Source organism: Lonchura striata, chromosome 2 (genome assembly GCF_046129695.1).
Source record: "Lonchura striata isolate bLonStr1 chromosome 2, bLonStr1.mat, whole genome shotgun sequence".
Lineage (NCBI taxonomy): Eukaryota > Metazoa > Chordata > Aves > Passeriformes > Estrildidae > Lonchura > Lonchura striata.
The window spans coordinates 110,676,101-110,699,691 of NC_134604.1; the positions used below are offsets into that span (position 1 = coordinate 110,676,101).

At 38.5% G+C, this 23,591-nt stretch overlaps 1 protein-coding gene across 1 annotated transcript in view; it reads right to left on the bottom strand.

Annotated features, from left to right (window-relative positions):
* Positions 1-7,788: 7,788 nt before the first annotated feature.
* The window catches only part of EFHC2 (EF-hand domain containing 2), a 53,207-nt gene continuing 37,404 nt past the window's right edge, over positions 7,789-23,591 (bottom strand). Inside the window, exons 11-15 of the mRNA XM_077790904.1 lie at positions 21,996-22,129; positions 17,622-17,819; positions 16,936-17,028; positions 9,735-9,840; positions 7,789-8,109 (exon numbers count right to left, since the gene is read on the bottom strand). Of these exons, the coding sequence (XP_077647030.1) occupies positions 8,014-8,109; positions 9,735-9,840; positions 16,936-17,028; positions 17,622-17,819; positions 21,996-22,129 (627 nt within the window). The 3' untranslated portion in view covers positions 7,789-8,013. The remainder of the gene's footprint in view (positions 8,110-9,734; positions 9,841-16,935; positions 17,029-17,621; positions 17,820-21,995; positions 22,130-23,591) is intronic.

A 23,591-nucleotide genomic window follows, 5' to 3' on the forward strand; every position in this document is an offset into this window, starting at 1 on the left:
ATTGCTTTCTTTAGTTGATGCATGGTCAGCATCACTAACGTGTATTAAATTAGCAATTTTAAATCCAAATAAATGTATTTTGTACTGAGATTTATAGCTTACCTCCTGCAAGAGGAGAGGCCTTTGGCACACTGAGCCAGAGATGCCTCAAATGCCACCACTGGCACAATTTTATAAAAAGATCACGAGGGGAGGGAAGTGTTCATCAGCATCCACACATCAGTGGTGCAGCTCTTCCCCCTGCTTGCCCGTGTTAATGCTCATGCCACTCGTGCTTTCCATAGCTCCCCATGTGCCAGGAAAAGCTCAGCCTGGGGCTTTGCAGGGCTGGGCTCAACAGGCCCAGAGTGTCTGAAAGCTTCAGCTGATGGGGCAGGAGGAAGATTGTCCACTCACCCTTACCCCCAGGGAGAGGGGGAGGTTTGTGCCACTGAGAGGAGCAGCCCAGGAGTGAAAAGAATCATCCAAAAGCCGAGGCTTCTCCTTGGTGAGGAGGCAATCCTACAATTGCTGGGCTTGCTTTGGGAAAATAATCCCCCACTGGCTCCTGAGCTGCTCAGAGGGACCCGAGAGCCAACAAGAACCACAGTCACCTGCAGACTTCAAAGGACAAGCTTCTAACCCTGCTCCTCCGTGGGTTTTCAGAGGACAGGCTGGAACTGGAGACTCCTCCACTCCTCTTGGCCCAGTTATGGCTTAGGCCCTTCCCTCCTTCGGTTAAGGGGACCAGTGAATCTGTCACAAACCCCCACACCTAAATATCCACAATACTGAATTTTGAGGTGTGATCTGCCAGGACCTGACCCAGCCCTGGGACCTGGCTGTTGCAGCTGAAGCATGTGGGCTATCCCGAGTGCAGGGGTAGGAATGCAGAAAAGCAATCAGAAAGTAAAGTCAAACCATGTTCCCACAGGAAATCCTGTTCCTCTGTTTCACAGAAATCAATGGTGAAACTGTTGGGGCCTCTGGAGTGACAGCTCAGGTCCTTCATGATTGTTCGCCTTCAAAAAGGAATTTTGCTTCATTAGGAATGCCGAGCCTTTCTAATTCACATACTTGATTTGCTTCGGGTCTTGTGTTGTCTTCATTCCGTGCCTGACAAGAGGGAGTCCAAAGGGGCCAACAGAGAATCAAAAGGGGCCAACAGGGAGTCAAAGGGGCATCTCTGAACCTGCTGTGTTGCTGTGAAACTTCACTGGGGGTGTTCAAATGGATTCTCGAGAATTGGCTGGGGGGAGAAAGTTCATGGGATACTACAAGTGTTATGTGTGGGGTGAGAGGAAGCAGCAGGCATATTCCCAATGGAGTGCCCCTCTCTGTTTGATACCATTGTTAGGGAAACTTGAAACTTCAGGACAGCCAGTGAAATGGAAATGCCAGGAAGCCTAAGAGAGACCATTTGCTCACTCCTTACCAGGCCTTGCAGAACAAAATGTCTGAGTTTCTGCCTTTTTGAGCTTTCCCAGGGTCCCGAAAGCTCCTGAAAGCCAAACTGCTTGCAGGCATAAAGGTCAGGATCCAGCAGCAGTGAGGTGATAGACACGAATCCCAGCAGTCACTTGAGATGCTTACTCTGGAAACAAACTCTTACTCTGAAACCAACTCTCACAACAAAAGTGGCTGGAACAGGACACCTGATGCAATGGCAAAACAGATGAAAACCGTGTGTTCCATCCCAGGGTGAGTTACCTACTGGGAGAGAGAGTGCAGGAGCAGTGGCTCTCTGTGCTCCTCCAGCTTTTCACAACCACTTCAACCCAGATGGTGAGTGAGAAAAATAAAAACTTCCTGCATTTTGATGATCTTGAGCAATATGATTTTAACAACACAGGAAGAAATGTCCTTTTGCAGCAAAGCAGGACACCAGATGAAGGTGGTGGTTCCTTGCACAAGGATTTGCTAAGCAGAACAGAGCCTTACATGCTGCAAAATGAAGTTCTTTTGGACAAAGAAGTGGTCATTTTTTATTGAAAATAGTTAAATTACTCACTACCCCCAGCCCCAAAAGGAAAGAGGCTTATGCTACAAAAGCTCTGCTTGTATTAACATCAAAGCAAGCAGATACACTTTACTAAAATTCATTTAGCTGTCAAAAAAAAAAAAAAAAAGTCAGCAGCAGAGAGGTTCAAAACCTGTGGACTCTAGGCACTTCAGTGAGGATTCTCCTTTAAAACAGTAATAAATGTAATAACAATAATAATAGAAAAGTACACTGAAACCCAACTCCAGAGAAGATTTTGTTCCTATTTCTCCCGAGGGAGAGGCAGGGTGAGGATACCACCAGGCTTTCAAATGCAATCCCTTCATGTAAATGGTTTCCAATGGGAGCTCCTGCCCTTGCCTGCAGAAAAAAGCAGAATGCACGACTGTTGCCAGACCACCTGGGACATGGGGAGGAGAAGAAATTTCCAGATGGGTTTTAAGACAATTCATTTATATTTATATAGCCAAAATAAATGTTGGTTTTTTTTTTTTTTCTGTGCTAGCATTTCCCTTTCCTCTATTCAGACCACCAAGAGAAGAGGGAGGCACAGAATTTCTATTGCATTAATAGTTCTGGTGTTTACAGTTTTGGCTTTTATGAACTTGTGGGAGCTGCTTATTGAGTCATAAACTCTACTAATGGGAATATTATCTCTATATTATAAAAGTACTATAGTATTTGGGTTAGTTAAAAGAATGGTTTAAAACAGTTACACATTTATAGTTTATCTCAATTACCAACATGATCCCATAATGGGAATTTAATTGCTAATTGCTGGCTTATATTGTAGAAGAACTGCAGTAACAACACACAATATATAGCCTATAAACATGTCCAGACAGTTCTATATCACTTCCTTTCACTGCTACCTTCTTATATGGTTCGGAGCGGGATGGGGTTATTACAATGATTTAATTCCTAAATGCCTCAAATTAGGGATTTCTCTTTGTTAGAGCAATTCCAGCAGTGCTTTGTGTGACAGATTTTAGCTGCCTGCACACACTCAGGTGGCTTTGAACAAACAGGACAGCTTTATGCACACGCTTAAATACTTGGCTAAATTAGATTCTCAGAGAGCTCTAACAAAAGAAATTGTAGTTCCATTTAAGCCAACCCAGATATTCCTGTTTACCCAGCTGGGGTGAAGTTTGAGCAAGACCCACCAGGCAGAGTCAAGCCCAAGCACAGTCACAGTGATAAACACGGTGCTGAATCTGCTCAAACTGAGCTCCAGTGTCCCAGGAGAGGCATCCTGTGCACATCAAGTGTGGACTCCTGGTCTCATGGACTTGTGATCCCCTGGTCTCACAGTCTCACACTCTGCCCATTCGACCCTGCTCAGGCCAGACCATCCATCAGCCACAAGCTGCCCACGGGCAGGGAGCAGCCAAGGTCACCCTGCTTGGCCTCAGAGCTCCTCTCACAATGCCAGGGGACCCCAAGGGTGGCACTCATCTCCCCCAGCAGCAATGCAGACATCCACATTTAGCTGGTTGTTTCCAATCCCTTCAGCTGGTGCAGAGAGATGGGCAGGGATATCAGCATCCTCTGAATATTCCTGTGGGCTGGTCACTGCCTAGAGGTGCTGATTTCCCTTCCATCAGCAGTGAGAGATGCACAGAGCAAGGGCAGGTGCAGACACCTGCACTGCCGACATCTGAGAGCAGAGGAGAGTGTCACCCAGAGACATTCTAATTTGGAGGTGGCCTTGTCCCTCCTGCACCATGGCAGCTCTGCAAAGGGTCTTCCTCTTGTCCTCCAAGGGAATGCCATCCTGACAGATTTGCTTGGAAGTGGGAGTTTCTCAAGTGTTGTCAGGTGATACAGTGAATTTTGTGCTGTTACAGATCATCCCACCATGCTGCTTACCAGGGATCAGATTTCGGGCAGGTTTGTGAATCAGCTCCTTTACTTCTCTTTGTTCATAGTTCTAAATATGAAACAATCCTGATGAAAGGGGAGAGCAGAGAGGACAGATGGCTGGGGTGAAGGGCAGATGAGGATAGCTCGTTCATTTGTGTGTAATACATACCAGAATAAACTTCCAGATGATTCAGAAATGACCAGAGAAATGTGCAGACAAAGAGTTCATTTATTCAATCCATTAATATATTATAGCTATATTAACTTGCTAATCTTGGTTATGCTTCCTAGTTTTAAACTTTACATTGGAAACTGGCAGGGTCCTCCCCCCACACCTCTCTCTGGCTTCTTTGACCATTGCCCAAATCAGGAGTACTGCTTTTGACTGGGTCTGAGTCACTCCCCCAAACAAACTACAAGAAGAAATTGATTTAGAGGAAAGAGTAACTTTTAAAAAGTTTTTTTTTTTTTCCAGATAGTTTTCTCTTAAATGTTATCTATACTGCCGTCTAAAACCTAAAAATAATTTTAAAAATCTGACTGAGCTCAAATTGTGATACTTTTTTCTTCCTGATATTGTAAATTCTTCATAAACAAGCTACTATTCTGTTTTTCTCATTGTACTGCAGCTTAATGGTTAAATGGCCCTGAAGAGGAAGAAATTCTGCAAGTAATCATACAATAGTTCAGTTAGTGAGGGTACAGGACATTATTGCTTAAAGAACTGATGTTTCCCTCCATGACACTGAACTACAAAATGTTAAAAACTGGAAAATTCTTTTATCAGTTCCATGTCTCAAACCACAGAAACACAGAAGGGCCCAGCAAGCACACACCTGATGAATTACTGCCAATGATACGTGGACTGCGTTCTCTGAATGCAGTCAAGTCTCTGAAAACATCCAGTATTTTGGTTATTGTGGAATTAGGATCCCTGCAGCTTTCCCACAGCAAGTTTTCCTTTGGGAGGCAGTGGTGTCTCCTGGGCTAAAAGGACAAAACAGTGAGAGAGCAGACACAGGAGACAACTGAGCCCAGTCTTTTTCCATGAAGTCGGATGAACTCCCACCAGCATGGGGAACAAATGCAGGGCGATTTTCATCCTTTCATTTATGTAGATGAACATCTGCTGATGTTGGTGCAAGCGGCTCTGCCTTGAAAAATACAGTAGCTGGCTGTACGATGAAGAAAATATTTGCTTGGTGAGGAACACCCATGGTTTGCCCACAGCAGATGCCCGTGGCTGCCATGTCCGAGGGGACCCAACTGCAGGTGACAGCCCAGGCACTGTGAGCCAACCTGTTTGCAGCCATTCCCTTGGCAGCAGCAGCTATCAGAGAACTCGGAGCCTGTCCTTCCCAAATGCCAGGCTGAGGAAGCAAACATTAACACTGAGCACACAGAGGAGCAGGGCTGTAACGTGAATCCCTGCGCTCCTGCCGGGCCAGCGCAGATACTTGTGGAAAGGAGATACCCTTGGCTGCCCTGCAGAGATCCAGAGCTGAGATTAATGGCAACTGTGGGGGCTGCCTTCCCCTCGGTGCCAGGCGTGCTTTAAAGACGTGGCCTCCTGCCATCTGGAAACATAACCCTGTGGTATTGTCTTCATTCAGGCCCCTCATCAGCAATGTGAAAAGGGAGAAGAAGCTGGTGGCAGGATTAGAGGAGAGGTTGAAATATTCTGGGCAGCATATGCTGTAAGTCATATTATACAAAGAGGATTATTGGGCTGCTCCTTGGCCAGGGCTTTCCATTCTGGAAGCACTGCTGCTTGTAAGAGAGAAAACCTGGTGAAAAGTGTTTATAGCATGTCAGACACAGCGTGTGACACACTGAGCACAGTGACAAGCAATGAAAATATTTTTCAGGACCCGTCTGCCCTCTCCTAGGAGATTGTTTTGTGTTTGTCAGGGTTATGCAAGATGCATGGGAAAAAGGGAAAACAAGAAGTGAGACTAATAATTCAGAATGGTATCATAAACCTCCTGAAATTACCATCATCAGATGAACCCATCTCAACCTTAAAACTAAGTACATCAGTCTTGGAAGGCAGTCTGAGACCCTCGTTGTTTTAGAAGTGAGAAGCCACCTTCTGTTGTCCAGGTTTAATTTATTCATGGCAAATTATACCCAGTTTTTCCTTAAGACTACCAATGTTCTTACCTGAACCAGATAATTTTCTTCACCTGGCAACAATGTATTTACAGAGAGAAAGTATGTTCATTCAATCTGAGCCTTCATTTTTTGACTCTAAATAAATTATGCTCCTTCAGTCACCTTTCTTATCTCCATTCTCTTGGTCACCTCTCCAGCTCTTCTCTGCACTGATTCCAGTCTACAGTCTCCTTTCTTGACCATGACCAGACAAGACCAAACCATGACTGAACAGACCTATGAACATGGTTCCACATTAAATTACAAAATATTGTATTTCTTTAAGTATTTTTTTTAAATGTTCCTTTTGTCTCATACACATAAAGAGAAACAAACTAAAATGAATTTACCTTCTCTAGAAGCAACTTGAGAGGTTCTCAATGTTCAGAGTCCCCTTTTCTTGGAAACCCTCAGCTATACAATACTTCCACAACTGAAACAAATGCTTCTGAAGTCTTGGGAACATTCAAACTTTACAAAGAAAGCTGCATTCATTTAGTATCAATCTCAGTCTTGGTGGCATGTCATAGAAATATCCAGCTTTCATCAAATTGGCTTCAAGCACAAATTATTGTTTTGGATCCTGACACTGCCCCTGTGGTCAGATACTTATTGTCATATAAGGAACAATTTTCCTCTTTTGGATCAAAAAGCAATTCATAGTCTGTTCTGTAGCTTGTAGCATTTTTGCCTTTTTCAGTTTGAGCCTCTGGATACAGATGCTCATTGCCCATTTTATTGCTACCCCTCCTCAGCAGCAGCAACATAATTATGCTTTGTCTCAAGACCTTTTTCACTGCAAAAAAGGCAAAGAGCTTTCAAAAGCTTTATATTTTACCATATGGTACAAAAAGAATATGATTTTCATTTACATTATCATGCAAAGGTGTAGGAAGGTATTTCTATCTAGAATCATAATTGTAAAGGGGATCTCCAAGTTTCCAAAAAATTGCCATTTGTCTCTCCCTCAGTTTGGGGATTTAGATACATTGAATTCTCATCTTTCTAAATCAAACAATTCCTCCCCAAAACTGTAATTTCGGATTAAAGAAAAAAAAGGGTTCTAAGTCTTCCCAGGTACCAGAAGAGCTCCTCTTCCCCTTTCCCAGTGGAATCTCATGGATGAATCAGCTCCACCTTCACCTCAGTTATTCCATTCTTCAGAGTGGGGTAGTTACTCCTCTCACAAGAGCACAAAGTAAATCCAGATCTAATCATGGATTTGAGCTGGTATAAGCTTAAAAAGATACAAATATGCTAACAGGAACTCCATTAAGCCATGGAGAAAGAGAAGGGCATCCGTGAATTTTCAAAGGGCAAGTACATTTCTGCTGCAAGAATGCTGCACACTGAAATTCCACTGAAATCCCTTCTCTTCAGACATGTCCCACCCAAGTAAAGCTGGGTGGGACTAACCTGAGTCACATCTAAAACAAAAAGCAAGAGCTGACAGCTTCTATGCCATGCCTACAAAACATTTGTTTCCACTTTTAAAGGCTATAATTATCTCTGATACCAGAACAGCTTTATAGTGTGCAAAAACCTTGCTGGCATTTCCTCCACAAAATAACCAACTTTGACATGAACAGCGCTTGAGCATCACCACGGGGATAGAGCAAAACCACAGATAAGACCTGCAGAGCAAGGGAGGAAACTTGAATGGAATGGTATCATTGTGCTAATGCAGTCAAGAGGTCATCCAACAAGGTTTGTTCTCAGAACAAAGCAGGGTCAGTCAGATTTTGTCAATACTCACAAATTCTCCATGCAACCAGGCAGATATTAGAGGATCTAGTTTTATTTATGCTTGTAGAAGTGTGAGAGAGTGCTGTTGATTTAGAAAGATTTCCAAAAACAGACAAGTATACATCTCTGTTGGAACAAGAAAAATTAAATGCAATAAAACCTGCATCTTCTTTTTTCTTATTATACAATAAATGTTTTTGGTATCTCTCTAAGTAATCTTCAGAGCTGAAGCACCAATCTTAAATCAGTGCCTTGGAAAGGTGAGATTATTCTTCCTTGCCAAACAGATCATCCAGAAGAGGAGGGTATCTGATCCCAGTCACGGGAGGGGATCGTGGTAGTTTGTTCCAGATATCTTCCCTCTGAAATTAGTAACCCAGAGAATATCTTAGTATAAAATCATGAAAACAGGAATCATTTCAAGCTGGTCAACATAAGATTGAATGAGATGCTTCAATTCCACAGAAAAATCTGTGAAAAATTTGGGGTTTATATAGAACATCTTAAAAGATTAAAACATGCACATTCTTATGAATGTTGCAAAATATTTTATTAAAAATATTTTCTATCACTAGCCCTTTTGCAGACATTTTTAATTAAATAATGCTACATTTTCTTCATTAAAATGCTTATACTTCAAATTCTTGAAAGTCATCTATGTCTCAACACCAAAAATCATACAAAATAATGAGATAAAGACAAGGAATAAAAAAGAAAGCCAGCCAAACAAGCACAACTCTGCTGCTGAAATCTGTCTGTCAAATACAGGTACTGTAGCTTCAAAATACTGCTATTCATTCATGGTAAGTCATGCACAGAATGACAATTGAATTCTAAAGCTGAACAAGATTTAAAACTTTTCCTGTCTCTGATTTTTTTTCCATTTTGTAGCTCCTCTCTTAAAATATTAAATATTTAATTATTGCTTAAGCACAGAATTCATCTGTAAAAACAAAGAATACCCCCTCAACAAAGCCTATTCAACACCATGATCCCCAGGACTGCTGTATAAAACATGTGGAAGTATTTTGATTTTATCTTATGAAAAATTGTTCACAAAGACAAAGCAGAAATAATCAACCATGGAAAGCAGAGAAAACCAACAGCCCTGGGCCCTCATTAGACATCATCAACAATTTGAGATGCTACAGAAGAAAGTCTTGCTAAGGCAGGCAGGAATTAGGAGTCAGGAGCACAGTGCCTGAGGAATACTGGTTTAAACTATGCCATGAGTGAACTTGAACTTAAAGGAATGCTTTGTTTCTTAATGGTCTGGACACAATCAAACACATTCTGTACAACACATTGGCCAGGACAGAATAGCAAAATGATGTGTTGGCAGAAGTCTTTGGATTTATTTGTTACAAAGTATTTAAAATTCAGCATAATTGCCTTATGGACCTTCTATTTTAAAATGTTCTACTCAGCACAAGATGGCAAGATCAGATTAGTCTCTGCAGTTTGTTGATACTGCATTTTTTTTTACCCTAAGTAGCAGGCTGAAGATACACAAAGCTGATCCATCAGCTCTTCTCTCTGTGCATGCCTACCAGGGATGTGGTGTGCTGTGCACAGGTTTCTGAGGAGTTACACAAAATGCAGAGCTATTTTCTGCATATGTCAGTGGAGATTAAAGTATTTTCTGTCTACCTCAGCAAATGAACAGATCATTTGACATGTCACAATGATATTTGTGGGGGAAGCAGTACTCATGCCCATTGCCCATGGATAAATACATCTGCTTCTCCTTCTCTTTTTTTCTTCTGTAAAATGATGTGATACTTACTAGGCACCTCCTCATCCCTGTTTGACTTCTCTGTTGCAACCTAAACCTCCCTATTAAATTTATTAAAAAATAAATTTATTAAAAAATAAGTACTTAAAGAAAACAGGTACAAATACACAAATAGGAAAAAATATTGTAATGTGTGTTGGCTAAGACAGTCTTGTTAAAGTTGGAGAAATGATATTGAGACACTGGTTTTACCTTGGGTGGCTCCTTTTCCTCCACAAAAGCACGGACTTGATTCTCTCTCCAGTTCAGTGCATGAACAAACTTTTTATAGTCTACCTGCTTTTGGTTATCTTCAAACCTGAGCAGAATATCCATAAGATGACTCAAGGTTAAAAGGAATTTTTAACAAAGTTATGTCATGTTATCTGCAGCATACTAATCATTGCTTTGGGGATAAAAATTTTTATACTACTTTATTCCCAAACACTGGCAGGAGTGAAAGAAAAAGTACAAAATGTCAGGATTATATTATACATTCTTTTCCATATTCTTACACCTTATTATTTTCTCTTGTAGAATTCAACTTTTTCAAGTTTTACTTCATTTCAACTATTTTCATTTTAGTTTTGAAGCACTGCCCAACCTTTTCCAACACTGATCTCACAGCTTTTGACAAACACAGAGTTGGGATGATCAGTGTATGATTCCTTTGAGTAGAAAAGAAACAGAATTACACAGCACATCTGTGCTGCAACACAACTGACCTGCTCTATCTGATTTCTACAATCACCTCTTGAAAATAAGTAATCCTTCAATAATGCTGTTTGCACACACCTTGGGATCAAGCTGCAATTGATAAACAGACAGCTCAAACACAATCACAAACACAAACACAAACATATCAAATGTTTTAAAATGCCAGATTTTAAAATCATTTGGTAACAGGTTTATAGCATTGCTCTTTATTCCTATGGATAAATAGCTATATTTCTATCAGTTGTGGCTGTCCCCTAAATGCATATAGATGCTGCCAGCAGATATATATGCCAGAAGATATATTTGCTGATAGCTAGGGTCTACAGGTATACAGGCACGTGTGAAAAACACCATTTCCCTCTCTTAGATTTCTAAAATCCTTACTCTGCACTAATAAGCCACATGGGAACAGATTTGTAAGTCACTTCATCCTTCTGCCATTGATTTGGATGAAGCAGCTTTAGAAATAAAAGTCCTCAGTTCAGCAGAACACTGAGGTGATTCAGGCCCTTGGGAACCACTGTTCTTTCAGTGTCACCAGCCAAATGTTGAAAGATACCTTTGGGCTGAAGCTTGAAAAGAACAGCTGGGACAGCTATGTGAAAAAACACAGCACTGGCAGCTTCTGAAGGACACCTGTCTCACCCAACACCACCCACCTGCAAAAGGAACCCAGTTTGGGCACAGAAACATAGCCTGGAAGTGTCTGTGCTTCACTGAGGTCCATGGAGAAACACAGACACCCAGCAAGACTCAGTATCTCTTACCTGGTGGGAGACACCAGGTTAAACAATTCTGCCCTGCCATCTGGTGAGACAAAAACTACTGCACAGGAAACAAGTATTTCAGAAAATCATTTTGCCTTGTCCTTAATGAAATAGCAATGCACAAAACACAGGCCTCAAAACCCTTCAATCATTGCAGAGGGTTCTAACAAAAATTAAGCATGAAGGCATTTTAAGGGAGAATTTACAGCACAAACATGGAAAACAATACCAGAGGAGAAATAGATCTAGTAACAAAAATAAACTGCAATAAACTGCAACTCATCCTTTCCTTCTTCCCCCCCTCAACACCTTTCATTTAATAGTCAGCAGGAAAGATAATAATAAAATATACTGAAAGCCATAAACAGAGATGGTCGTGATAAACTGGAATGTTAAGTACAGTGAATTTTGCTGAAGATGAAAGCAAAGTCAGAAAAGAATGCTACTGCTACCAGAATTAAATGGAGCCTGAAACACTGCCATGAGAAGCCCTCCTCTCACAGCTTGCTTCTTTACCATAGTTCACATGCAAGTTAACATTTCCATAAAGCCTTACTTTTGGGAAATATATCCAATACACAAGAAAATTATCATTCTCACTTCCAGTGGGTTCTTAGTTTCAGGTTTCTTTTTGGGTTTTTTTTTGTTGTTGTTGTTGTTGTTTTTTGTTGTTGTTGTTGTTTTTTTTCAGGTGGCAATAGGGAAGACAAACAAGTTTTGCATGAGATGTAATAAGACAATCAAAAAGCTTATACCTCTTGGAAAAATAATAGCAGACAGATTGGAATTTCTGGACAAATTATTTTTCCTTCTACTATTATGTAGTTACCTTTTACTCATTGTGAAAAGTCAGAAGATTAATTCTACCACCGAGATGCTGAGCTATACAAGCAGGATTTTTAAACAAAGAACAAGTGATGGTGTGTAACTACTCAAACTTTCTGTTGAGGACCAAAGTTGAGGAAAGCATTGCTTCTGCTTTTGACAAACATTTACAAGGAGAAAAGTAACTTAATGTGACAGCACTAGTGAGCTGAGATGACAATATGAATTTGAAATTATCTATAACCAAGAATTTTAACATGGGCAGAGGAAATGGGATTCCTAAATCCCATAAATAAATAGCTAAAGAAAGCATCTTAAAATACTACTCTAGAATAACCCAGAAAGAAAAAAAATCTACTCTTTAGATCTTTTTACTGCTGTGACTTATTGTATCAATCTACTAAAAGCACACACTAGAGATTTGGCACAGAGCATTCAGATGGACTAAGGAGATGTTATCAGTTTGGATATTATTAGGACAGAGATGTCATACATTTCAGTGGTTGGAATTAATAATGCTGAGACAGTGCTCTTCAGAAAAGGAAATTAGATTTGTCTTATCAAGAGGATGCACCAAAGATAGCTTTAAACCACCCTTCTCTTCAGTTTTTCCCTGTTACTTCACCAATGCATGGGATTTTAGACTATGAAAGCCACTCTGCCATCACTATCACAGTTTGCAGAGCTTTTTATTTTCTTTATCATTACAGAAATAATCACACATTTCTGCTTAGAAAAGTACTTTCATAATTAAATACTCCAGATAGGTGAAAAATTTGGTCAAATCACATGATGATAATTCCTGAGGATGCTTTGGTGAGTAAAGGTTACTTTAGTTTTTCTTTCCCACCAAGAAATCTATACCCCAAAGATTTATGTGAAATTTTAATGTACATGCAGAGTTTTTTAATTCCTTAATTTCAAATAACATTTATTAAAAAGTTAATCTGATAATAACCAAGCAGAAGCATCTGCTGCTTTAACCTTAGAGAAAATGTTGGGATTTTTCAGCCTGTTTGATACTCTCTGTGCAACATAGTTCTACATGGACTAAATTGCCACAGGTGTACAACTAAATTGTCATAAACTGCTCATATTAAAGGACTTAAACCAGCAAGCACAACAAGTCACTCTTAAATAATAATGGCTACCATCCCCTTTTTTAAATTTATATTTATACTACATTTACTCATGTCTTGATCAACCATGAATTGAACCATCAGCTCCTCAGCAAACTGAGGAACAGGAATAATTTGTCCTAAGAGATTGAAATATGACTTTTAGAGATCCTTTTAATCACAAATGGCACAGGGAGTCACAGGCACCAAAAGTAACAAGAAATCAGCAGGAGAAAGATCTCGTGATCATTTCCACTGCTGCTCCTGCTACTGGACACTTGCTGTAGCAGAAGAAGAGGGTTTCTTCCTGAAAGAAAAAGGTCAGACCTAAAAAAAAACCATTACAGGTAGGAAACCAGGTAAAAAACTATTACCCAGCCACAATCCTGGGGAAAACTGAGCAGGCAGGAGTGGCCTGGCCTGGCCTGTAAGTGACTTGGTAACTGGGTTCACCATGTAGGAGGCCCTGTGTCATCAGGCACTGCTACCTGAGTGGAGATTCACCTTTTCAAAACAAGAACCTTTCAAAAAGACCAATCCCAACAGTGTAGGAAGGTGAAAAACTACTCAGCTACTTTTAACAGAAATTTAAAAACATAATATAAAAAACTAGGGACGGACCTACAATTAACAGCTGAATTAATGCAGAATAATCAACATGTAATGTTTGTAAACTTGTCATCCATTCTTCCTCCTCTCAATTTGTCTCTTCCTTAGCTACCAGCAGTTTATAAATCCTCCAGGGAAAGACCGCTTCTTTTTAAGTCCTTGTTAGCATCAATTTAGCATTGCAGAAAATAAAAATAACAGAAAAAAACCCTGAAATCATTACTTAAGCACTTTGCAAAATTTATTTACTAAACAAACTGTAGTTTTTCATCATGCCTGCATAAATTTAAAGACATGTTTATAATGACTACTGTCGTTTTCTGGCAGAAACAACTGTGTACTGTCTGCACTGCTTACAGCAATGTAATTAAATTCTGTATTGTTCTGTGATTAAAAAAGTAAGTGAGAAGATGCTGATGGAGAAAGCAAATACTTTTTAATATGCCAGTTCAGGTAAATTGGAAAATTGTTCACATTGTTGGGTACCTAAATCCTACTATTTCAACATCCCACGATTATAAATATAAATTTACACTAGATGGACAATATGAAAAGGTCTTATGAAAACCCCAATTTTTTTGCTAAGTCTCCCTTCACTCCATGGCAACTGAGTGCTCTTTGGGTACAGTAAACAAAGTCTTGGGTCATTTGGAGGTGACCACAAAATTAGACAGTAATTTCTAGTCTCATCCCATGCTTGTAATAAGTGACAGATCATTGCCGTATAATTTACAAATGTAAATAATAAATACTTTAAGAGTATTACCTTTCAAAATAGAAAAATAGTCATTAAGTCCTGGAGAAAGTCTTTGCCACCTAATCTCAGATAGCAAAGCTGAATAAACACAGAGCTTTAGCCTTCAACTATTATCTGATCACATTGTCCAGCATCATTTTATAGCTGAATGGGGTCCAGCTAGTGCATTAGCTATATATACTGATTTTGTGGGAATCAGTCCAGCAAATTTTATTGTACCACTTTTTTCCTTCATAAATAAAGATTCCCAGAGTAGGACCACCACCACCACTTGTTTTAGAAGTATCAGTGGACACAAAACTACATGGTTCTTCATTAAAAAAAAAAAAAAAAAAAAAAAAAAAAAAAAAAAAAAAGGAAGAAAGAATACTGGAATACTGTTGACAAACTCAGCCCACACTGAATTGCAAACTCCCTAGTAATGAGACTGTTCTTCATTAACAATAAACCTGCCTGTTTCATGATTCTTCAGTGCTGAAAAAACTACAGAAAGCAGAAATAAAGGAAAAGATGAGTTTAAATCTCATTAAGATGACTCAACTCTTCAATTTACACACTACTGGAAATTAAATCCTATTAAATAGAGTTCAAAAAAAAAGTTTCCCTGGCTCTGCACCCTCACAAAACAACAAACTTCCCAAGCAGTGCCAAGTGCACACATGATGAAGAATGTGCCAATTCCTCATTACCTGCAGTGCTGTGACTCCACTAAATTGCCACCTTTGAAGCAGCAGATGCTGTAACTTAGAAGTGCCTTACACAAGGCTCTCTGTCAAGTGAAGCACTTCCCACACTGATTTCTGAGGCCCAGCGTCACACCATTCTCATTTACCTTTCTGATACAGAAATCTGTAACACAGGCTGGCCTCAGCACCTTTAGAAACTAAGGAAAATTGATGGGAATTTAGAAATGCAGCTCTGATGCAGACTGAGGAGATAACTCTCTCCTCTACCACCTACAGAAAGAGCCTACAGCAGCTGAAACCTCATCCAGCTGTCATGGATACCTTGCTGAAGTTGGGTGAAGTCCAGCCCTTGATCTCCTCCCTGTGTTCTAAGCTTATCTCTCATTTTTATTATAGTGTACTGGGCTTTTTCTTTTTAACTGCCTACACTCACTCCTTAGAAAAGTAGAGGTTCAGGGCACAGAAGCTTTCCCTGGTATAAATTCACAAACAATAAACATGTCTCTAACCCAGGATGTGTCAGGCTTGTCTGCTTCTTATCAGAACTGAGTTAGTACATAAAGGAAAATATCCAGTGCCTTGTTGTGCATCTATTCAAGTTCTGCCCTTAAGAAATGGAATCTGTAAGAACCCCTTGTCTAACATGGGATGTCCATTGTCCAACAATTGTGTTTGGCAGCTTGGTGGGAGTTCTAAAATGTCAGTTGTAGATTACTGTTAAAATTCAGACATTTCTGAAGACTAATGCTTATAACTCAGTGTCAGAAATGATGAACAGCAGCACAAAGAAGCTTTATCAAAATGGATTCCACATTTCTGCCTGACCAGGGTCTTCTCATTATTTACTAAACCCAGATATTATATTTATATTTATATTTATATTTATATTTATATTTATATTTATATTTATATTTATATTTATATTTATATTTATATTTATATTTATATTTATATTTATATTTATATTTATATTTACTTATAGTTATAGTTATCATTATTGTTATCATTACAATTTATTTATATTTATATTTATATTATGTTTAATTTGCAACTCCTCCTGAAATCAAGAAGAATATTTACCTAAAAGCATCTAAACATGACAGAAGACAAGACCTGTTCCTGTTTTTAACAGACTAGGAAAGCACAGACAAAACATGTGATTTAAGGATTTCCCTCAAGGGAAAGAAGAAAACAGCAAGTTTGCATTTAAATCAATTACCAGAAAATCTGGCCAGGAAAACCAAACTCAACAGAACATGAGTGTTCAAAGCACCACAGCTTACTCTGAACAGTAATCTCTAATACAAGTGCACTAAATAGTACTTCTTTTCACTCCTATTCCCATTAATACAGCTAGCAAAGCCAGTTGTCTCAAAAAAGTTAAATGTGCCATGTAGAAGTACCAAAGCCATGACAACACTCCTTTTCCTTTTTAAAAATTACAATATGTCTCAGGTTGGATTAATAAGAGTAGCAAACATATTTTGTTTACTACTGATGCTGTCAACTTGATAAAAGCAGTTCATTGTATTCATGTTAGTGCTTTCCTTGGAACTCACACAATGTTCTTTCATAAGGGTATTGTTTTTACCTCACATCTATACACAGGAACAACTACAGCAAAAAAAGTGAATCTTACTGAAAATTATAAGTATCAGTAACTGATTCTGGAAATATGAATTCCATAGAATTCTGCCAAATCCCAGATGATTTACTATGCCAGGCAAAATGAAGAGAAGTTGCTAAGATGGACACATCTCACTTGATTATAAATATTCTATAAATAGGAAAGTCTGAGTATGTAGGGACAAAATCTGCATCATGAAATGATTCATGTTAAATAAATGGCAAATTCTGAAGATTTGTGTCTGCAGTAGATATTTAGCATTGATTTGCACCTGTGCATGCAGGTCACCCTACCTGCCCTTAAGTTACCTGGCCAGTAAAGTTTCTAGAAGATCATCAGGAAGTGGCAACTTAAAGGATTTGAAAATAGTCCTGCAGGTCTCATAGGGCAATAATCCACACCTGCACATAAGAAAGAGAAGGGTATAAATATACATTAGGTATTTTCCAGTCTTACTTCAAGTAAATGTTTCTGTGCATAGGAAAATGTGTGAAGAATATCAGGATAGAGAAAAAGACAACAAAGTTTTATGAAATTTTTCTATTATACAGCTGAGAAACTTGAAGGCCACATTGTAGCCTTTCTCATACTGAAATCCTCAGTGATTCTCTGTGATTCTTTATCTACGACATCAGAGAACAAAAAGGGCAAATGAGTCACATAAAGAATACAAATTATTTCCTTTATTTCCCCCCTTAAATCACAATTTTTCCTTTTTGATTTAAAATCCTGTGTTTTGCCCATGAGCTGGTATCTGATGTCACAGAATATTCAGTACAGCATTTACAATAAAAAGCCCACCTACAAAATGTAAAATAGACAAAAAGGCTGAAGGCTGTCCTCTTCTTGTCTATTGTCAAGTGCTGAGAGAGGCTTAACACTACACATAATATTCTTTGGCCACAATATACCATTTGCTCAGCAACAAACAGAAAGTAGGTGGGTTTACAAGAAGAACTTCTCAAACAGTTTGGGATAAAGAGAGGAAACTTACTTTTCTCGGTCATTGTACAAAAACACTGTAATAAGTTGTTCAAAATATTCAAAGCTATTTTTCTTTAGTTTGTCTTGAGCCACTGAAAGGAGGAAGAGCAGATCTGTTTGATTGTCATCTCTGATGCCATAATGACGTCCAAGAGTCATAATTTCGTGTTCTGAAAATCCTCCACCAGCGACACTGACTAACCAATTTCTGTGCACAAAAACAACAGCCTACATTAGTTTTGAATAAATAAGTTAAAAAAAATTAATAATCACTGATTTTGGGGCTGTCTATACATACAAAAATACATCCTAACCACGACTGAAATGTTTTACCAGGGATGCCATAAAGAGAATTACAGCAAATCACAAGTTCCCCTGGCAAGAATGTAAGACAGGAGGCAGGAGCAAGAGCAGTTTACACTTGGATGATGTAAGTGGAAAATCAGACCCCATGCAAGGATGAGCCTGGGATGTGCTCTCCCAAGCTTGTGTGTGCTGCTCAGACAAATCAGCCCAGCCCATGGAAGAAGAAATTTTCCTGAGACCCATCTGATGGGACAGTGTCAGCTCCCTCAGCTGTTACAAGGCCTCTTTGTCAAATCTGGATTAGTGTATTGGCTCTATGATCCCAAATATCTCTGCCTCTGGTGCACTCACACTCAACCAGGCTTTTTAACAAGCAAGCATCAGCATAGGCCTATGTGTTTAGTCAAAATTAGATTAATTATATGTAATACTTATGGATAAACTGCACTAAGAATAAACTTCACTGTAATTGCTGGTGCAATTAGTGCTGTACTTTGTGATACCCATGAGGACACTGAATCACTGTGATTAAACTCCAATCCTTGAAAACAAATGGAAGAAATTAGAAGTGATGCACAAAGTTCTGACACAAGAGCTAAATGGTTGCCTGGAGAACACTTGAATTGTTGAATTAATCTGATGAGGGATCTCTTGAACATCCACATGTGAACTGAAAGCACATAAATTTAGGACCCTTCCAAATTTTCAGACTTTTAACAAGAATCACAATTCTTCACTTGCTTCCTCCCAGAGGCTTGTGTGGTCCTGTTCAAAGGAAAGGATCACTTCATGTAATAAATATGATTGCATTTACACAACTATTAAAGAAAGGTTAAATACTGTAGAGTGTCTATTTTGATTCAACTGCTTCTTTTTTCATATTAAATAAATCAGAATGATCTTTTATTTGCAGTGGCAGGAAATAAATACAAGAAAGTGACAAGCTGTTGACAGTAGCAAAATTATTTGAGATTACACAAACTTAATGACCAAGACCTGATCCATCTACTAATATTATCATTATCTTGTCAGTATTATTTTTCCACTTACTGGATATTATAATTTATATTGCAGCAGCATTCAGAAATCCAGTCAAAGCTGGAGCCTGCTTCCAGCAGCTTGCAATAAACACCACTGCACACACAAAGAGGACAATGCTGCCTGATAAGCCTGGCACCACAGTGCTTGGGCTGGAAGAGCTGGGGGCTGCAGATAACATCAGCCATTTCCACAGGCTGGATATCCATACATGGCACAGATTTTTTCACTGTCAGGATTTCAAAAGTTTTTTATTTTCTCAATCCAGTTAGTGAAAATCAAATCACCAAAACCCAAAGATAAAATAATTTCATTTGGGAATTAAAAAAATATTTTAATGATTGTGAGGGACTAATGAGTAAGATGCAAGACTCACAAACAGAATGACATCTAAATTCTCCCTGACCAAAAAAAACAAGCTTCAATAATTGTTCCCACAGCTTAGCTATCTCTTGTTTTACTTCTTTTTTTGTTGTAGAAGAATAAGACAGATCGCAATCTGAATTCATTACAGAAAGAAGTCATCATAATTAACTGCTCAAGAGAGATGCTTCTCAGCAGCTCAAATCTGCTGAATTGAAGATAGGCATCTTTGTTAGACCCACATGTTTCTTTGTCTCTAACAGCAAACATTCTTGCTAGTAACTTATGAGAAAAGATATCCTGGATAAGGCTGTGTGATGAACAGGCATCTATGTTTTAAATATTTTTTAATTCTCTTTTTAACAAAGATTTCAATAGTTCTAATGATAGCTTAGGGGATAGCTGAAGTGTACATTACACATTTATTTCCTGGATGAAGTGCTGAAGATTTGAAGATTTCTGAAAGCAGTTTAAGTAAATTGTATAATCACAATTCTCTTCACTACATCATACTTATAGATGTAGTTTTAATGCAGATTACATAAAATTACATAGGTAGAAGGGAAGAAATCTGAACAGCCAAATTCAGAGCTGAGTTAAAACCTCAGCTTTATTTAAGATAAGGAAAGAGGATTATCATTGAAGCTGTCATACAGATAATTGCCTGCACTAAAAATAATCATTTGTTGTTAGTTATAGTAATCAAATGTCATGGCAGATTAAAAATAAACAGAGATGTACACAATAAGAAAATGAAAGAAAAAATACTCTATTCACATAGAAGTATCTTGGAAATTTTATAGATGTAAAGAAGTGCTCTTGTTTTTGTCATTAAAAATGCTTCTTTCATTCTAAAATAAGCTTCACAGATAATAATAATGAGAACCTTTAGATTATTGGATGTAATACAAACTAAAAGAAACAAAACCTACTATCACTATAGAGCACAAATGTTCAAGGTTCCTTAGAGGCAAATCCTTCCTCTGGCAGTGTGAACATCCCCTGTTAGACCCTAGGCCTTCCCCCATAGGAGGGATGGGGACCATTAAAGGGTGTTGAGACTGGCCCAGATGAGCACTGAGGCCCAGAAAACCCTGATTATTTGGGTTCCCCAGATTTTCTGTTCATGGAGAGGGCTCCTGCATTTTTTGTGGCTGAAACCAAGTCCCTCCATTCCATGTGATCAGACATATCTCTCTCCATGTCATAGAATAGCACCACCCTAAATTAAACAGTCGAGCTGTTCACAGCTGCACAGATTATGTCCATGATTAAATTTACACCCAACTGAGCCTCTTCTGGATAAAATAAAAACTTTTCCCTGCCATTTAAAAGCAAAATCATCCCTTCTAAAGGTTTGCTTCCCTAATTCTATCATACAAATATTCCAAACCTTTGAGCTGCTCTTAGTGCATGCACAGAGTTTTGCAGGTGATTATTTCATAATTTGAAATAAAACTTTTTTAAAAATAGTTACTTTGTACATAAATTAAAAACCTTTTCCAGGTGCCAGGAACTTTCTCCCATTAAACATGAACTTTCAATTTTCTCTTATTCAAGTAATAACATCTTCCCTCTTAATGCAATCAGCAATTCAAAATATCGCTTCTGCTGAGTAAAATATCTGACTTCAGAAATATTTGGAACAAAAGCTGCCAAAAACTGTGGCCTTTTTTAGTTTAAATCCTACCTTTAAAACACTTATTTTTTATTTCTGAATACCAGCTTGTTTTAGTTTCTCACTACTTTCATTTTGAATTACTGAAAGAACCTTCTGCTGATCTATTTCTCTTCTGAGATATTTCAGAAGCAATTCCTGCCTTGGTTAGCATTCCTATGGAGATGGCATTCCATGCAATATTCATCTACTTACATGCCTTAGTTATTATGACAGTTCCTAAATATATAGTATATTACTTCTGTGAAAATCAAATGCTTCTAAGCAAAGTTTTCTCCTCTGCTTCACATAATTAACTGTACCAGTACTGTGCCCAACACAGTTCATACACTCAAGTATTCTGGCTGTGGGATAAACCAAAATTAGCGTGTATTTGAAAATGATTTCCTCCTTCAAGTATCTCTACATCTGCCCACTGCCATATCTGGATCATTGCCAGAATCCAGATTTCTTCTCCCTTTATCTATGCTTAAATTACTATCCAAGTATTAATTATGGTTCTCACTACTGCTTTCCAATCTTTTTAAAATATGCTTAGCACTGCCTTCTCTAATTTCAATACAACTTAATTTTGTAAAGACTGTCTTTTTTACCAATGGTTCAAAACCTAAACACCATTTTCAGGAGGAAACTTGAACATTCATACTTGAATTTCCAAACTACTGTTTGACTCACAGGATGGACTTTTCTTTATCTTTCAGCATATATATTACTGCTGACTTGTGCCCTTCTCCACAACACTCTGTGTCAGCTCCATAAAAAGTAGATAGATTTCTCTTGTGCTTTTCAGCTTACTTGAAACTATCACTTTTTTTTTTTTTTTTTTTCTGAAACATGGATTTTACATTCTTTTTTACATACAATCTCCAAGTAAATGCAAAACAAATCTATGCCACTTGTCAGCTACTGGGCAGAAGGCATCAAAACCCAGTCATGCTTTATACATTTTGGGGGAATGTGCCTTTATTAACTATTAAAACCCCAAACCCACTGTCTTACCTGAAAGTGTCATACCCAATCACACTGGTATGCTCAGGGTCAGTAGTAGCAAATGTCTTTCTGATTTCTTTGGCACAAGGTTCTGTCATGCTCTTCAGTTTGTTGAGGATGACACAAATGTCAGCCATGGGGAACTTAAAAGAGGAAAGTAAGACAGAGATTATAAAGACCTAAAGGATAGGATGCCATCCAGAGGGACCTGTCCAGGTTGGAGAAATGGGCCCATGGCAATCTCAGTAAGACTATTAAGAATATAAACAATTAAACAAAAATCATCAGATCATACATTCTCAAAAAACTTCATCCAGCTACATAAAAGAACATCCATTTTTGTTTGAAACATTGAATTTATAAAGCAGAAGTAGGAACATTTAAAGTACAGTTCTAATAACTTGGTCCGCATTTTACGTTGGTGCACCTCACTGAATTCTCGAGTCATAAATTTCACAATGTTAAAGCTAATTTTTCACCACTGGCTCCAGAAAGGTTCCAACAGTCTCATTCATTTTGGACTGCATTGTCTTACATCCAATAGCACATTGAAAAATTTTTAGAAACCACTTTTACCTGTTGAGTATAAAAATGCTTAAATGTTTATTTTTTCCTAAATAGACCATTAAAATAAATATAAGCTCGGATTTAACAGAACTGAAGCATTATGGCTTTCAATCTATATTCAAATTGTTGTGTTAGTGCACTACCAAAGATTTATTTGTTATACTCATTTTTAATATAAAACATAGAAGTATTTAGTCATTAAATTGGGGGTGACTTCAAGTATGATTATCTGCTATATCCTTATATCTGTCATGCTCTATCTAGCTTAAAAAGCACAATGAACTGCCTGAAAATACTTTTCTCCCTTTTCTTCCAATAGCAATTATTTGAAATTTGGTATGACTAGTATTAAGGACCAGGACATAAAAATCAGGCCTCAGCCCCAACTGTGCTGAAGTGTGTCTACAGCTTTGTATCAGTTCAAAGTGATCTATAAAAGGGTATTCAAAGTCCCTATGGCACTGGCAGAGCAGTACAAATTGATCCAAGTTTAATCAATACATCAGCTCTTGCAGGGTTTTCTCAGAATTGGAGAAGACAATTTCTGTGTCTGCCAAAACCCCAGGTGCAGCCCTGGCAGGAATGCTCTGCAAGGCAGTGGTTTGGAGCAGCAATCAAAGAGTTTTAGAGGCAGCAGCTTTTCCAGGCCCCTCTCCAAGGTGTTACTGTTTGGGGCATAGGCATACAGCCTTCTGCTGCTCAAGCAAGGAACAGGGAGAAAAGACTGAGCAGAAGGGTTCAGAGAGCAGAGTATTTCAGGATGGACAAAGTGTTCTGAATATTTAGAAGCCTGTCTTCTCTACATTATCAAAACAGGTATTTTTACATCTTTTTTCCTAAATTACATATTCCAAACATCTACATAGCCATTGAGTGTCTGAGCAGCAAGGCAATAATTTCACCAGCTTTCCCCCTTCTCATGAAACTCCTAACATGTTTCTAGCCACAGTTTAGTTTGGTTTGATTGCCTTGCTTAACTCAGAGATTATTATGCTAAATTCAATGGAAGTAAAATCCTTTTCCATGTTTGTGCTGCAG